This window comes from Stenella coeruleoalba (genome assembly GCF_951394435.1).
Source record: "Stenella coeruleoalba genome assembly, chromosome: 13".
Classification (NCBI taxonomy): Eukaryota; Metazoa; Chordata; class Mammalia; order Artiodactyla; family Delphinidae; genus Stenella; species Stenella coeruleoalba.
Genome location: NC_137159.1, coordinates 82,403,839 through 82,420,727, shown reverse-complemented (window position 1 = coordinate 82,420,727; position 16,889 = coordinate 82,403,839). Strand labels below are relative to the sequence as shown.

Here is a 16,889-nt window from a genome sequence, read left to right as displayed (position 1 = left end):
CACCACAGCTACTGAGCCTGCGCTCTAGAGCCCGCGAGCCACAACTACTGAGCCCGCATGCCACAACCACTGAAGCCCGTGTGCCTAGAGCCCGTGCCCCGTAACAAGAGAATCCACCCTAATGAGAAGCCCGCGCAATGAAGAGTAGCCCCCGCTCGCCGCAACTAGCAAAAGCCCGCGTGCAGCAACAGACTCAATGCAGCCAAAAAAAAAGAAAAAGAAAACAAAAAACAATCCGTGGCAGGATACCAAACTTTCTGTATAGCACGTACAGTCAGGCCAGAAGTCCACATTTGTACATATGAATATACATTAAAAAATAACAAAGGGAATTTGAATGTTAACAGTGGTTATTTTCAGATCGTGGAGGTACAGGTGATTTTTACTTTCTTCTTTATGCTTTTCTATGTTCTGCAAATTTTTATAAGATGTGTAGAATTACTTATAAGTGGGAAAAAAAGAAGTTATTTGAAAAAAAGTCAAGCAGACTTAAGGGTAGAATAGCTGATATCTACCCCTAAAGCGGTAGATATCAACTACTGTAAATTCCAATACTTAAGAAGAAACTTAAGATGTGAAAAGACCAGAAAGACTGTAGATTTTTAAGCAAGACAAGGAACACTATAGTTCTTATTCTTTTCTTAATCAGATGGCCAGCAGTTATTTTGTGTTGGACTCTTATTTCATGAAAAAAGCTTGTTGGAGGAAACCATATTTACAGAAAGAAGAGGTTTCATAAGCAAAGTTGGGGAAAGTTGTTGCCCAGTCTCTGGGAAGCCAGGTCTCTGAACAAGGAAGGCTAGAAAAACGTGCACTGAAATGGAAAGCACCGGTTCTTAGAGTTAGGACCCAGGCCTGCAGGCTTGCTGGGAGCAGTGGGAAGGACACAGGATTTGGATCAGAGGCCTGAGTTCCACTCATAGCTCTGCCATTTATCAGTTGCGTGACACCTGACAATTCAAGCAACATCTGTGGGGATCGCTACACTTGTTCATAAAAGAGGTCTGCTCCCGGCTCTAGGATTCTGTTTTCCCTGGCTGGAAAGAATGGCATTCCCAGATAAAGTCCAAAATTGGAGACCCCACGTCAATGTCTGGCCGGGCCGCTCCTTCCCTGGAATTGCCACTTAACCTTCCTGTACACACAGGATTTCCTCATCCCTCGGTTTCAGGTGTCCTCCCTCAGGAAGATATTGCAAGGACTGACTAATGCACTTGAGTGGCCCAAGCGTGATGAGGCAGAATGCAGGTGCAGGGAGTTCCAATCTGCCAATCCCAAATCCACAGTAGGACTGCAGTGCGATCCTGCTGTGACCTTGAAAGTCACCTTTCTGTCCTGCATCTGGGGCCTCCCATCCCAGCACAGGGCACCTTACACCTCTTTCCAAAGATCTAAAAGCATTCCTGATAATAGGTTGCCCATCTGGCTACTTTCATACAGTAAGGGGGACCCCATTCTCAGGGTAGCCACCAAAACTTCTTCAACACCCCCTGCCCCCTAGAGAATAATTCTGAGATTTTAATCTTTCCCAGAAATCACTGAAAATACCATCCACGGAGAAGGATGCACTAAAGTTTCCTCCTTGACTCCAGAGAAAATGAATTCTTAGAGGTTTGTTTTTTGTTTTTGTTTTTAAAACACTCACATGTTAATTTCTGGGGTTTCCCTCTCTTCCGAACAGCACGGATCATAAACTCACGCCGTGGTGCTAGATAGTAAGTCCAGGCGATTAGGAAGGAGGTAAGGTGAGGTGGGCGTATCCTGCAGTGGAGAGTTTCCTTGGCAACCAAGGGCAAGCTCACGCCCACGTCAGCAGGAAGATCATTCCTCTGCCCAGGTGTGTGTTCCAAAACCTATGTGAACCTGTTGCGTCACTTTCCACAGGTCAGTTCTGTCTCTCGGTGGTCCCCCTTGAGACCCTGTTCCCTGTCACTGTCCGGGGATGGGGCGGAGGTGGAGAGACTCGAGGCGGCGGTGTCCGGGTGCCGAGTGCTTCGCCTACCCCGCTTCTCTCGGTCGTCCGCTCTGCTCCGTCATGGGGTTGGGGACCCCGTCCGATGCTCCCCAGAATCCCGCCGGGACCCAGCCCAGCCGCTCGGGGCTCGGGGATCTTGGCCAAGTCGCGAAGGGCTGGATCCCCCTGCCTCTCGCGTGGCACAGCGGCCGCAGGGGCCCGGCGGGCGCCCCCTGCCCGGCGGCGGCTGGAGGCGGGCGGCCCGGTATGCAAATGTCCAGCGGGGCGGCCGCCTCCGGCTCGGATAAAAGCTCGGGGCGGGGCGTCGCGCAGAAGCCGCTGCTTCTCCGGAGCCGGCCGTGCGCTCCGGCCCGGCGCCAGTCCGCCCCCAGCCCGCGAGGCCCGCGGGCTCCCGGTAAGGACGCGCGGCGGGTCGGGGGCCCGAGGCGGCGTGGGGAGAGGTCGCGCGTCGCAACCGGGGGCCCAGCTCGAGCCGCCCGCGTCGCTTTGGTCCCCGCTTTGCCTCGGCCCAGGGGCGCCGTCCAGGGCCGAGCCTTCTCCGTGGGAACCGGGGAACCGGCGTCTCTGCTGCGCCCTCCTAGGGGCCGGGCAGGTGGCATCCCCCCAGGTTCTGCGCAGGGCCAGTTTGTCCCCAGGCCATCAGCGGTCAAGTGTGAAAGGAGCTGCGTTCGGCGTGCGCAGTGTTGGGAGGGGCTAAGATTGTCTTGGAGGGGGTGAGACGGGGGCCAACAAGAAGAGCTTGCACGATGGGTCTCTGGCTATTATCCTGGTTTGTTCGTAGCCACCCGGAGACGTTTTGGGAGGCGATGGAAGGGAGAAACAGGCCGAGGGGAGAAAGGTGTGGGTGTGTACACGTTTGAATGAGCAGAGCTAATCGACTTTAGACGCTGGACAGAAACTCCCAGCCGGACCCAGCGCGTTACCCACCTCTGAAGAGTAGACACCTAGTCCTGTGGAAAAACGACTCTAATAGCCCCCCTTACCTTCCCTCTCCCCTCCTTATTTTATAAAGAAAGGGGTTCTTCTGAAGTCGTTGTGAAGCTAGCTCCAATCTCAAGGTTGGTCAGTTAAGATCTGGGTTTGCCCAGCCTGCCCATTGTGGAAGCGCCTCCTTGTCTGGTTCCTGCCTCACCACCCCTTTAACCCCCCAATCCTACATCCCTGGAGATGCAGCGTGGAAGGGAGAGAAATAGTCCAGAAGGTGCCCAAGTCCAGCTTAGTGGCCCCCATTTTATGATGCCAGGAATGGGTTTTTCCGCTGAAGTAGGAGGGACAGGAATCACACTCCCCCTCCTTCTCTCCTCAAAACCAGTCAGAACCACCCTGGGAAGGAGTGTCTTTGGCAGTCTTTACAAAGACCTGAGGGCTTTCCAAGTGGAGATAAGCTTTGGGCAGATGGCTGTCCTTGGAACTGTAGAATCTGAACTGGAAGGTCAAAGGGGGGAACGAAGGGGAAATGGGAAGAGTGGAGAGGATTAATTCAGAGGGAAGGGAGTGGTGAACAGGTAGAGGTATTTGACATTTCTCTCCTGTTTCTGTTTGTGTATGTTGCTGTGGTTCTGGTCAGTAACTGGATAAAAGAAGACTGGAAACATGTCCGAATTTTGGTTAATTTCTGCCCCTGGAGATAAGGAAAATTTACAAGCGCTGGAGAGGATGAATACAGTAACCTCCAAGTCAAACCTGTCTTATAACAGCAAATTCACGATTCCTGATTTTAAGGTAAAATACCCCAGGAGGAGGAAGGAGGTGACGGGCTGGGGTGGTGTGGGTGTCTTCTGGAAAGCCAAGGAGAAAACAACAGGACAATGGCACCAATGCTGAGGATCAGCCTGGCTGTGAAGCTGTACGGGGGGACTGGTCTGGATGGGACTTCACGAATAGCCCCAAATTAACTGTGATGCTTATGGACTTAGAGCTACAGGACAGAATGAGAGGGAGACAAGGGTGCGGCTAGCAGTGTCTTCAAAAAGTGGAAAGAGTGTCTTAAACACACTTGGGTCCTCATTGAGTTCTCAGATTCTTCCTGTTTTATCTTCAACATCTAAGAAGACCAACAATATACTTTAAATGTGCAGGCTTGGAGAGGTTCAACCTTTTTTTAAATTTTTGGCTGCAGCGAGCGGGGGCTACTCTTCATTGCGGTGCACGGGCTTCTCATTGCGGTGGCTTCTCTTGTTGCGGAGCACGGGCTGTAGGTGCGTGGGCTTCAGTAGTTGCGGCGCGTGGGCTCAGTAGTTGTGGCTTGAGGGCTTAGTTGCTCTGCGGCATGTGGGATCTTTGCAGACCAGGGATCGAACCCGTGTCTCCTGCACTGGCGGGCAGATAGATGCTTAACCACTGCGCCATCCCAGGAGAGGTTCATCGTTTTTTTTTAAATTAATTAATTAATTAATTTTTGGCTGCGTTGGGTCTTTGTTGCTGCACGCGGGCTTTCTTTAGTTGCGGCGAGTGGGGGCTGCTCTTCATTGCAGTGCTCGGGCTTCTCATTGCAGTGGCTTCTCTTGTTGCGGAGCACAGGCTCTAGGCACACGGGCTTCAGTAGTTGTGGCTCACGGGCTCTAGAGTGCAGGCTCAGCAGTTGTGGTACATGGGCTTACTTGCTCCGTGGCATGTGGGATCTTCCTGGACCACGGCTAGAAGCAGTGTACCCTGCATTGGCAGGTGGATTCTTAACCACTGCGCCACCAGGGAAGCCTAAGAGGTTCATCCTTGATTGTGTTGTTGAACTGGGAGCAGGGCAGGCAATCCAGCATCCCTCTGGTTCTGGTGGAGAGAGAAGGAAGGAGACTTAGTGACAACTGGGCAGATGGCAGAAAGAGATTTTATTTTATTTATTTACTTTTAAAATATTTATGTGGCTGCGCCGGATCTTAGTTGCAGCACGTGGGATCTTTAGTTGCAGCATGCGAACTCATAGTTGTGACATGCAGACTCTTAGCTGTGGCATGTGGGCTCTAGTTCCCTGACCAGGGATCGAACCCAGGCCCACTGCATTGGGAATGCGGAGTCTTAGCCACTGGAGCACCAGGGAAGTCCCAGAAAGAGATTTTAAAATGAAACAAACATGGAAGAGGAGGAAGATAAAGTGCAATCTTCTTACTTCCAAAAGAGTGGACTTCTGGCCACGCTTCCTCCTAGGGGAAGACGCCTAAGGCAGTCTCTCTGCCCTACAACTACGTCATGGATTCTGGAGGGATGGTGCTAAACGCCCAGAGGTGGCTAAACTGCCGCGTAATCCTTTTTCAAACCTCAGTTTGCCCCTCTGGGCTTTTCTGCATAGTTGTTAATGAGCTCCTACATTTGTTAGTGTTTACGGAGCGGTATGCTGGGGGCCAGGCTCTTTAAGCGCATCTTCCTGAATCTTCACAACTCCCACTTTATAGATCAGGATGGGCTGAGAAAGGAGACCGGGGTTGTGGAGCTGGTAAGTGGCAACACTGGGTTCTGAACCCACATCTTGCTGATTTTTCAAGCCTGCCATTGTTTGTCCAGGGTCAGATACTGTGAAGGTTAGTAAATTAAGCATCTTCTCATTGCTTACTACGTGGGAAGCGCTGTGCCAGGCCCGAGGGTACAAAGATGAAAAAAAGACATGACTTCTGCCAAAAGTTGCTTAAAATTAAGTTGTCTGAAAAGAAACAACACTTACTAGGAATATCCAGACTTCATAGTTCCCTGATTACTTTGCAGCATCTGACGGGTGATTGATGATGTGATAACAGACTTTTTCCTTCTGGTTCTGTGAGTAGACCTTTAAATACAATTTTGGACACAGTAATAATTTCCACAAGAAACAGCTCGTCCTAAGTAATCTGTAAGGAAAAGGACTTTCATGAAGGGAGCGGGAGGAAAAGCTGCCCTTGCCCCAGAAAGATCATTGTTAATAACAGCACAGAGGACCAGAGATAGGGATCGGCTGGACTGCCTTGGAGAAGAAAGGCTTTCAGAAATGATAACTTCCTTGACGTGCTTTCTGTCTCATTGCTTCCTTGGCTGAGGTGATTAATCCCTGGAAGAGCAGACTGCCATTCTTAGAGGAAAATAAGCTGAGGGTAGACCACGACACATAGTCACTCCTTTCTGTGGCAGAAATGACAGTTTATCCTGTTGGCCAAAAAAATAATGATAGTAATAATAATCATCATCCCAAATCCACTGGTTTCCCTTGAGAGCTCTTCTCAGTTTCCAGTTTCACCATTGACCAAGGACAACTGAGTCAAGACAGAAGAATTCCCTGTGCTATAGTTGAAACCCCGTGCCCTCCACCAGCTACAAAGCCTGAGCATCTAACTTCTCTCCCATCTTTCTAGGTGGGGACCTTGGATTCCCTTGTTGGCCTCTCTGATGAGTTGGGGAAAGTCGATATCTTTGCTGAAAGGTAAAATATTTCTTATTTACTACATACAAGTGAGAATTTGACATTGTTGTCAGAGGACACAGTGCTCTTGCTTTGCTGAGGCCATACTTGCCTAAACCCGGTCCTGGAAGTCACAGGAAGGGACAGGGCAGGTCTCCGTGAGGGGGCCAGGTCCAGAGCTGCACGTGGGGTCCCTTGCGTAGTTTTGTTTGCTGAGGCAGAGTTTTTTTAGGGGGCTGCCTTCAAAATGAAGAGGGCTACGGCATAAGATACTAAAACACTTAGAAAAACAGTTGGTGCAGTTTTCCCCACAAGGCTTTTTAAGTTTTTTGTTTGGTTTTGTTTTTGTAGGAACATATGCACGTAGTAAAAAAATTCAAGTACAAAGGAAAGCAAGTTATCCAGTGAAAATTGTTTTCTTCTCACCTATTTTTCAGTTTCCTGTCCCCTCATTTTTCCTCTTTCAAGGCAATGTTATTATAATTTTTAGGAGAGCCTTCCAGAGACAGCCTGTACATGTACAAATAAATATGAACATATTCTTAGAAATAATTTTATACAAATGATAGCATATATTCTGCACCTTGCTTTTTCCCCTTAATCACATTTCTTAGAGATAGTTTCATGTCAGTCCATAATAGCATTAAAAATTTTTTTTTATTTTATTTTTAATTTTTTAATCTTTTAAAAAAACATTTAATTTATTTGGCTGCATTGGGTCTTCATTACTGCATGCGGGCTTTCTCTAGTTGCGACGAGTGGGGGCTACTCTTTGTTGCCGTGCGTGGGCTTCTCATTGTGGTGGCTTCTCTTGTCGCAGAGTATGGGCTCTAGGCACGCGGGCTTCAGTAGTTGTGGCTCGTGGGCTGTAGAGCGCAGGCTCGGTAGTTGTAGCGCACGGACTTAGTTGCTCTGCGGCATATGGGATCTTCCCGGACCAGGGCTTGAACCCGTGTCCCCTGCATTGGCAGACAGATTCTTAACCACTGCGCCACCAGGGAGCCCGTGCATTTTTTTTAAACTGGCTGCATTACCTTGAATAAATGTTACCGAATTTATTTGAATATTCTTATTGATGGACATTTAAGTTTTCTAGTCTTTTGCTATGACAAACGATGCTGTAATGACTGTCCTTTTTTGTACTTCTTTGTGCCCATGTAGGAGTGGGATAATTAAAAGTTGAAATGCTGCATCAAGGAGTATTTGCGTGTAAACATCTACAGATATGTCCATATTGCCCCGCCATGAAGTTGTTCCTATGTGTACTCCCACCAAAAGTGTATGAGGATATTTTAGTCTTCAACTCATTTATTTAAAAAAATTATTACAAATCTGGTACATGAACATTGGGAAATATTTATAGATCATAGAAAAGCATAAAAAAGAAAATACAAATCATACGATACAAATCACTTGTAAATATGCCACCCGGAGATAACTGGATATGCTATATTTGTTTTATTTGCAGTATGTACGTCTAGCTTTTTCTATACATACGTATTATTTATGCATACATATGTTAATAAAGGTGACTTCATGTTACACATATTTTTTTTAAATAAATTTATTTATTTATTTTTGGCCCCGTTGGGGCTTTGTTGCTGCGCACGGGCTTCCTCTAGTTGCGATGAGCGGGGGCTACTCTTAATTGTGGTGCGCGGGCTTGTCATTGCAGCGGAACACGGGCTCTAGGCGCGCAGGCTCAGTAGTTGTGGTGCACGGGCTTAGTTGCTCCACGGCATGTGGGATCTTCCCGGACCAGGGTTAGAACCCACGTCCCCTGCATTGGCAGGCGGATTCTCAAACACTGTGCCACCAGGGAAGTCCCCATGTTACACATATTTTGTAACTTGCTTTTCCCTTCATATCTTGTTCTTTGGATCTCACCGTTACCTCGTCCACTGTAATGTTATACCATATGGATTTGCCATAATTTACCTTTTAGGTAGATTTTAAATAATAATACTTCCTTGTCTTGGTGAAGATGAAACTTGTTTAACAAGTGTTTTCACTTGGTTTTAAGAAAAATACAGGTGAGATAGGTGAGGAAGGAGTCTTCAGGGGCCAAGGCATACACCTACCAATCTGCATGACCAGGGGAGACCAGGGTTTGCCTGACCCTAAATAGAGGGTTTCCTATTTGCAGGGCCTGTGGACATGTGCTTTTTACCTTCTCAGTGGAATGGTGATGTGCATGCTACTGCCTTCTCTGATGGATTTTTACGGAAATTGTATAGTGAGGAGTTCTAGTGATCATACTTTGAGGTTTCTAATCTGCAGCTTGGTGCCATGGGCTAGAAATTACGTTTTCTGTGTTCCAGTTGCTGTTCAGCCACCCATCGCCTAAGAATAAAAAGAATCCTTTGTTAGTAACGTTTTGCTCTATGTGGGATGTTGCACTAACCACACCAAGGCAAATCCTAATCACCAAGCAGTTTGTAGCTCACAGTCCTCGAGAAAGAAAACTAACCTTCACCTTTCTCATCTATGAAATGGGACAGTAGTGATCATCTCTGTGCTTTCAGGGAACAATGAAGGGGAGTGAAATCATGTTGAATCAAGAATGAGCAAATCCCAGGAAGTGTTCTATGAAAAACTAACATCCAAGAAAAAGTGGCTTGATCCCTAAGTATCAGCTCCCTTCTTAGGCTGCTCTGCCCCCTGGGGAGGTGGGTCTAGCAGATACCGTGGAGGCCAGCCCACTGTCCTGGGCTGGAGATGCCTTTCCTCGGCAGCCCGGACACACCACAGGACGAGGCTACTACGCGGTGAGGTGCAGCAGTGTTGGCTTCAGGGGAGTGAATTGTTAAAAAAAAAAAGAAAAGTGTGAATTGCTCTCAGGCCTGCTGCAGAAATGACAGCTAGTCAGCATTTTTATTTTTCTAGACCTTCCTTTGCTACCAATTTTCTTCCCTGGTGCAAGTCCTTAACCTCTTTCTTATTCACCAAAGCCCCCTCTACCTCTAATAAAATCCTGTGATCTTGGATTATTATCGCTCCCACTTTCCTTTTTTGTTTCTTTGTTTTTTTCACTAAGCGTTTGTGTTTTGTCCCGTAGCTATCGGTTGCACAAGTTACTCGTGTTTAAGAAAATGCGTGAGTAAGCCAAATTAAGGCTGTAATTGTGAAACAGATAACACCCGAATGAATTAAAGAGTTTTTTGGTTTTTTTTAAACAGGGTGAGGTATGGAAGAATGAAAATCACTGTGCATTGTTTTATTATTTCCCTGTGGGTGTATATTCCCAAGAGCCTTCCTCTCAGGGGGAGAAGAAAAGCGGTGTGGTCTGGACACCCTGAAATTCTTATTTCTAGCATTTATCTAGTCTAGGGGTCAGATAACTTTTGTTTGGGGGTTAATGCTGGAGCTTGGGGTAAAATAATGGGATACACTCATAAAATACAGAGATCAGCTTCAGTTAAAACGACGCAGGTGTTATTGGATAAATAAACCCTAGCTGGGTATGTAACCCGGGCAGCATCAACCTGTCAGCACTGCTACTGGCCAGGAGAACAGAGAAGGATCAGCAGTTTTCAAGGTGTATTGTTTCCACATCCTTTTATTATTTATTTACTCGGTGCGCTAGAGTGTTTTTCCACGGATCTGGAAGGCAGCTTTTGCTTACTGGAGCCTTCCTTTTGTTTTTGATTTATCCCCCCATGCTGTCTTTGGTAATTTACTCTGTATTTGCACTGTAATGAATGAACTTTTGAGAAACCAAATGATTTTACCTTTAAAAGATCCCTCCCTCCCTTTTTTTTTTCTCTTCTACGTTTGAGTCCTTCCCAGTATCTTAGCCTGTTTCGCAGTGCTGGTTAAAATATTACATTTCACTGGTGCTTCGGCTGTCAGAGGCACCTCATGAGTTTCTCTGGTACTTTGGTGACCGTCAGCTGCCCCGAGTGCATTACCTGGCTTGCGGAATGGCTGGTGGCTTTTCTTCAGCCACGTGGCTCCGTGAAGTTGACTGAGGGTTGGCTGATCAAAGATTCCATATCCGAGGGTGGCTGTCTGCTTAGTGATGCAAGTCTCAGGAAGTCGGTTCTTCTAAGGGCATTCTAAAGAGAAGCAAAAATATAATTTAAAAAAAATGACCCAAGCTTCTCTTCTCTGTCACTGCAAGAACATCAGGATGAGATTACCTGCATTGACGCAGTTTAGATTCACTGGAGAAATGTCAGTCGAATGCCTGTTTATGCTGTTGTGCTGTGAGTCCTCAGGGCTGCTTGGTAGTCCCGCCGTGTGTGCGCTGACCTCCTGCTCTCTGGAATGACTAACTTTCCCGATGCCCCACTCGCCCCTGTTATCGCCTGCTAATCCTGTTCAGCTCCCCCAGACTCTCCTCTCACCCACACCCCCTGCCTGCAGACTTGCTGATTGACCCTCTCCTAGGACAACTGAGTGCGCCCGCTTCTTCATAACACCCTCCATGGTGGCCTTGTACATTTTCTTGTGGGATCGTTTGATGACTGTCTGTCTTCCCAGCTAGACTGTAAGCTCCAGAAGACCAGCTGAATGAGTGAACGGAAGAAAGAATCCTGGAATATTCGAGCTGAACGGGTCCTTAGAGATCTAATCGAACTCCTTCATGTTCCAGATGAGGAAACATGCCCAGAGAGAAGTTCCTAGAAAGAGCTGGGTGGGCTGGGGGCAGTGGAGGGGGAATAGACCCTTGAACCAGATTCACTAATCCACCCATGTGTCCATCTGTGCCTACCCTTCCTCTCAGTGGCTCCCACCAGCGCCAACAGGAAGCTTAATAGTATTTTTTAATACAGACCTTGAAAGGTGTCTTACTTGTGTTTTATTCATTGCTCAGATAATTATTGTTGACACTTTAAAAAGGTAATATATTTACACATTAAAAAAAAATCAAATGGTATAAAAAGGTACAAAAAGAAAATTGAAAGTTCCACTTTCACCCCAGTCGCTCTCCCCATAGGTGGCCATTATTAGGATTTTGTGTGGTTCCTTCCCTGGTGAAAAAAGACAAAATGAAACACACACACACATGCACACGCACACGAACATTCACGATCCAACCCAATATTTACAAATTTTATTTCGAGATATCTACTTAGCACAAACAGATTTGCAAAGATCCTATTGATGATTCATTTCGGATTGCACTGAAATTAGTGGAGATTAACAGTCGTAAAACTTTGAGTGTTTCCATGAGCACAGTTCATCTTTCAATTGACTTAGTTCTTTTTCTTTGTTCCTCTGGTAGAGCTTTAATGGTCTATTCAGAAGGTCCTGCAAAATATCTTATTTTTTCCCCAAGTGTTACAGGTTTTATTTTGTTGCTATTGTAAATGAGATCTTTTCTTTAAATGCTTATTGTTTGTAAATAGGGATTTTTCACATTAACTTAATGACGTGACAACTTATGGAATTTCCTTGTTGTTTCTAATGATTTTTCAACTTATTTTCTAAGGTTTTTAGGCATGTGATCATATTGTCTGTAAGTGACAGTTTTCCCTGCTTTTCTCTCATTTTGTTTTCTTGCTTAATTGCAGAGGGTAGTAGCCCAGAAAAATGTTTAATTCGTCAGTGATGGTAGCGGACATCGTATTCTCGTTCCTGCCTTTAATCTGGATAATTTTAGTGGCTCCATTAAATATCATTGAGCTCTTGTTTTTAAATATGCTATTATCATGCTAAGGAAGTATCTCTTTCTGTTTTACTAAGAGTTCATCTGGAATAAGTATTGTAATTTTTTTTCAAATTCTTTTTGTGGCATATAATGAATTGGTCCTATGTTGTTTCTTTCTTTTCCCTTGACCTTAATATGGTATATTTATTAATAGATATCATAATTATTGAATCATCCTTGCATTCCAAGGAGAAACCCTACTTGGGATGTTGACCTCTGTTTGCTAATGTTGTAAGATTTTGCATCAGTAATCATGAATGACAATAATACTAACATCATAATGTTATCATAACATAGTGATAGTTAACATTTATTGAATGCCTACTCTGTGACAGCCCAGAGCTTTCAATAACTGGTGAAGCTAAAGTTGGAGGCCAGGGAGTCTGGCTGCAGAGTCCTCATGCTTTTTTTTTCTTTGTGAATCTCATTCCTTTATTCTAGCTCAAGCTTTGTCTCCTGAAATGTAACCCTTTGTTTTTTTTTTTTTAACATCTTTATTGGGTATCATTGCTTTACAATGGTGTGTTAGTTTCTGCCAGAGTCCTCATTCTTAACCACAGTATTAAAATTGGTCTATTGTGTGACAGCACACAATTAAAAAGCCATATTAGCGTAAGAAAAGTGGTGGCTTTGTAAGAAGAATTCCGGAAGCTTTCCTTCTTTCTCCATTCTCTCTACACTGTTCAAAATGACATCAACTGACCACATGGGACTTCTAAGCACTTGAGATGTGGCTAGTTTGAATCGAGATGTGTGAAGTTTAAAATACCCATCAGATTTTGAAGAACCTGTATGTACAAAAAAAAAAGGATGTAGAATATCTCAATATATTTTTATGTTGGTTACCTGTTAAGATAATAATATTTGGGATATTGAGTTACTTACATAAAATATATGATTAAAATTAATTTAGTCGTTTTACTTTTTAAAATGAGGCTACTAGAAATTTTTATATTATACGTCTGGTTCAATTCTGTTTCTATTGCACAGCACTGGGCTAGAGCTCTGACAGTGCCTCTCAAACACACACGAGTCCCCTGGGGGTCTTGACAAAATGCAGAGTCTGACTCAGTGTGTCTGGGCTGAGCCTGGGATTCTGCATTTTCCCAGGCTCCCAGTGATACTGGGGCTGCGGCAGACCGCCCTTGGCATGGCGTGGTCAAACAGGGGCTCTCAAAGTGTGTGAGTCAAGTCATCTGGAAGATTTGGTAAGACAGGTTCCTGGGCCCCCTCCAGAATTTCTGATGCAGCAGGTCTGACGTGAGGCTTGGGAACCTACATTTCTGCGAGTTCTCAGGCGATGCTGATACCGCTCCTTGTCCTGGCACCGTGATTGAGAACAGCTGCGTTATTTTATTTTAGTTTTTTCTTTTTAACATCTTAATTGGAGTATAATTGCTTTACAGTGGTGTGTTAGTTTCTGCTGTATAACAAAGTGAATCAGCCATATGCATACATACATCCCCATATCCCCTCCCTCTCGCGTCTCCCTCCCACCCTCCCTATCCCACCCCTCTAGGTGGTCACAGAGCACTGAGCTGAGAACAGCTGCTTTAGATGGTACTGGGATGATCCGTTTCTGGAAAGTTTAAAATATGTCATTGTGACATATTGGGGCTTCCTGCTGAATTTCCAGTATTCTCTCCGTTTTCTCTTTGGGAGAAGAGGTGTATGGATTTTGGTAAATTTCATTTTCCTAGAAAATAATCTATTACCATCAACTTTTCCAAGTTATTTGCATTGAGTTCGATATTGTTGTGAGTTTTATAATTGTCTCTGCTAATTTCTCATTTTGTGTGTGTGTGTGTGTGTGTGTGTGTGTGTTTGATTAGGCTACCCAGCAGTTTTACCTATATCACTCTTTAAGAGAAGCAGCCTTTTTTCTCAATATTCAAAAATCAATGTTACCCTTTTCTGATTTCTAATTTTCACATTTCTGCATTTATCTTAGTTTCCTTCCTCTTGCTTTGCTTGGGTTTATTTTCCTGCTCTTTTCTGTGAAACATAACTGAGTTACATGCTGCGTTCATTTATGTTCTTTTTTGTTTCATTCTGTAATGTTTAAGGCGATGGATTTTTCTCGGCATATTATGTAACTTTTGGAATTTTCATTATCATTTTTTTCTAGATGTTCTGCAAGTTTTTAAATGCTTTTTAAAATTTTTGGACTGTTGAGTTTTTTTGTTTCTGTTTTCGTTTTTCACTTCTAATTCCATTGCTTTGTCGTTAGAGAATAAAATAAGTGCTATTTCTACCTTTGGGAATTTGAAGTTTTCTTTGCTGCTTTTTCTAAGTGTTGCATGGGTGCCTGAGATGGGTGTGGTCTCTTGTTTTCATTGTATAGAGTTGATATATGTCTGTTGGACCCACAGTATCGATGATTTCCATATCTGCTGGGTCCATTTTCTAACCTTGATGCACTTTGCTGCTCTTACTGCTGGATCATAAAGGTCTGTGACAGTTATGACTCCACTGAGGGTTGCCCCTTGATGTTCTCTAGAGCCTCTTATATTGTTCCCTGTCTTGAGTCCACACCACCTGCCGGTTGTCACGTCCCTGTTTTGCTAGGGGCCATTCTTTGATTACCCGTTGTATACCAGGCACTGTATTAGGCGCCTTCCATTTCTCTATTTCCTCATGAGATCTTCACCACAGTCCCAGGAACTGGGTGAATATCCCCACGTTCTAGATGAGAACATTGATGTTCTCAGAGTTAAGTCACTGTGCAGGATCATTGCTGACGTGTGTCAGGCCTTCACTGGTCCCCCTGCTTCTCTCCCTTCCTGGCAGGTGGCGGGGTTAACTTCTTTCCCACCTGCCCTGCCTTTCATCCCCTCCTTCAAAGCCTGCTGGGATAATCTCTGCTTTGACAGCCCCCAACCAGCTCCCGCAGTTCTCACCAAAGCGGAAGTCCCACCTGCAGGGAAGGAGGGGGTGTTGATTTCTGTGCAGGAGGCCACGGGCCAGCGCCAGCCTCAGGCAACATTGTGAAACTCACAGAGTGATTCTTTGGAGGTTAAATTTAGTATCAGGCCCCTCCTTTTCATTTATTTATTTTCTTAATTTTTTGGCTTTGTCAGGTTTTGTGCCGGCCGGCAGGCTTCTCTCTAGCTGTGGTGTGCGGGTTTTCTCTTCTCTAGTTGAGGCGCACTGAGCTCAGTAGTTGTGGTGCGCAGGCTTAGTTGCCTTGCGGCATGTGGGATCTTAGCTCCCTGACCAGGGGTCAAACCCGCGTCCCCTGAATTGGAAGGCGGATTCTCTACCACTGGACTGCCAGGGAAGTACCCCCTTCCATTTTAGACCTGGATCAGCTCCTGGGAGCCACGGCTCCACTGTTCTCCAGACCTCAGCCCAGTCCTGTCCACAAATCACTCTTCACGCCTTACATAGATGGCAGCCACTTAGACTTATTTTCAGAGGCTTAAGGGGCAGCTTTAAATGGTTCTTTTTTGGCACTGGCTTTATGTCCGAAGTTAATATCATTCTCAACCGACAGCTTATATGTTTCCATTCTCCTCTTATGTGGTCTTTCCCACCTCAGTCAAAGGCTCCCGGGGCCCAGGCACCGAGCAAACGGTCTGGGCCCCTCCTTCCTGACCCTCCACTTGAGACCCCAGTGAGGACCGAGCCCGGCGGCCTCCGCCTGCCAAACCTGTCCCGTTTCCGTCCACTCCCCTGCCTTCAACCAAACCACCTTCTTCTCATTCTGTATTTTTGCACCAAACTCCTGACCCAGGCCCGCCACCTGCCACCTCACCTTCGAAGGGGGGGCCCCCTGTCGTCATCCCATGTCAGTTGGAATGTCACCCCCTCCAGAGGCCTTCTGTGGGCTACCAGCCAGCCGAGCCCCTCTAGGTCACCCTATTTTAATTCTCTGCCTTCCACACACCACTGTGTAACACTCTCCTTGTTTGTCTTTGTGTGTCTCTTGTAGAATATATGCCCCAAGGAAACAGGGACGGTATTTCTGTGCGCGGCTCCTGGCTCAGAGTGTGTGCTGAATTAATATCTACCGGGTACACGTCCATCTCACAGTAGTGGGCCTCCTCTTCTAGCACCTGTACCATCTCCTGGGGAACGTAAAAGATTTACAGGTCCTGGGGCACCACCTCCAGGGATGCTGATGGGGTCCGGTTGGGGTAGGGCCTGGGAACCTGCATTTTAAAGGGGCCTCTGGGTGATCCCGAGGCAGGTGGGCTTCTGACTTTGAGGACCGGTGTTCGTAATGGCGCTTACACAGCTATTTAGCCCACTGGATCCTAATGTACTTCTAGGAAGTATGTCTTAAGGCCAGGGATTCTAAATTTATATTTAAAAACTTACAACAAAGTTTTTTGTTTTTGTGTGTGTGTGGTTTTTTTTTTTGTTTGTTTGTGAACAGGTAATAAGTTCACATGCATCAAAGATAAAAACAATATAAAAGGCTCTACGTGAGAAGTTTCCCTTATGCTCTCCCCGTCCAGCTCCCTCCTCAGCCCCCACTTAGGAAGCTGCTTGTATGAATTGCTTGGATACATTTCTAGTCCTTCTTTATGCAAATACAGGCAAATTCCAGCATAGATTTTTATTTCTCCCCTTTTCAAATACAAAGTAGTAATCCACATGTTTAGCATCTTGCTTCTTTTTCACTTAACAGTATATCCTGGGAGATTTTTCCCGTCAGTACATAGAGAGCCTTCTCGGTTTTAAGCTACCTTGACTTCCACATGGGGGAGGTATCATAGTTTATTAACTAGCCCTAGAAGTGGACGCTTGCCTTATTTACTTTTATGGGGAAGGGGGTCATTACCAACAGTGCTGTAGGGTGTAATCTTGCTCCAGCATCATTCCCTTGCACATATAATTGTGCAGGTGTATCTGCAGGATGAATTCTCAGAAGCAAATTGTTGGATCCCCGG

General features: G+C 45.7%; 1 protein-coding gene across 4 annotated transcripts in view; it reads left to right on the top strand.

Annotated features, from left to right (window-relative positions):
- Positions 1 to 1,514: 1,514 nt before the first annotated feature.
- ATP6V1C2 (ATPase H+ transporting V1 subunit C2) overlaps positions 1,515 to 16,889 on the top strand; it is a 55,324-nt gene continuing 39,949 nt past the window's right edge. For 3 of the 4 annotated variants that reach the window (XM_079941290.1, XM_079941289.1, XM_079941291.1), the window contains exons 1-3: positions 1,515 to 2,369; positions 3,543 to 3,697; positions 6,289 to 6,356. In XM_079941290.1, the coding sequence (XP_079797416.1) occupies positions 3,569 to 3,697; positions 6,289 to 6,356 (197 nt within the window). In that variant the 5' untranslated portion in view covers positions 1,515 to 2,369; positions 3,543 to 3,568. Of the gene's footprint in view, positions 2,370 to 3,542; positions 3,698 to 6,288; positions 6,357 to 16,889 lie in introns of those variants that run through there. The other variant, XM_079941292.1, reaches the window with a different exon arrangement.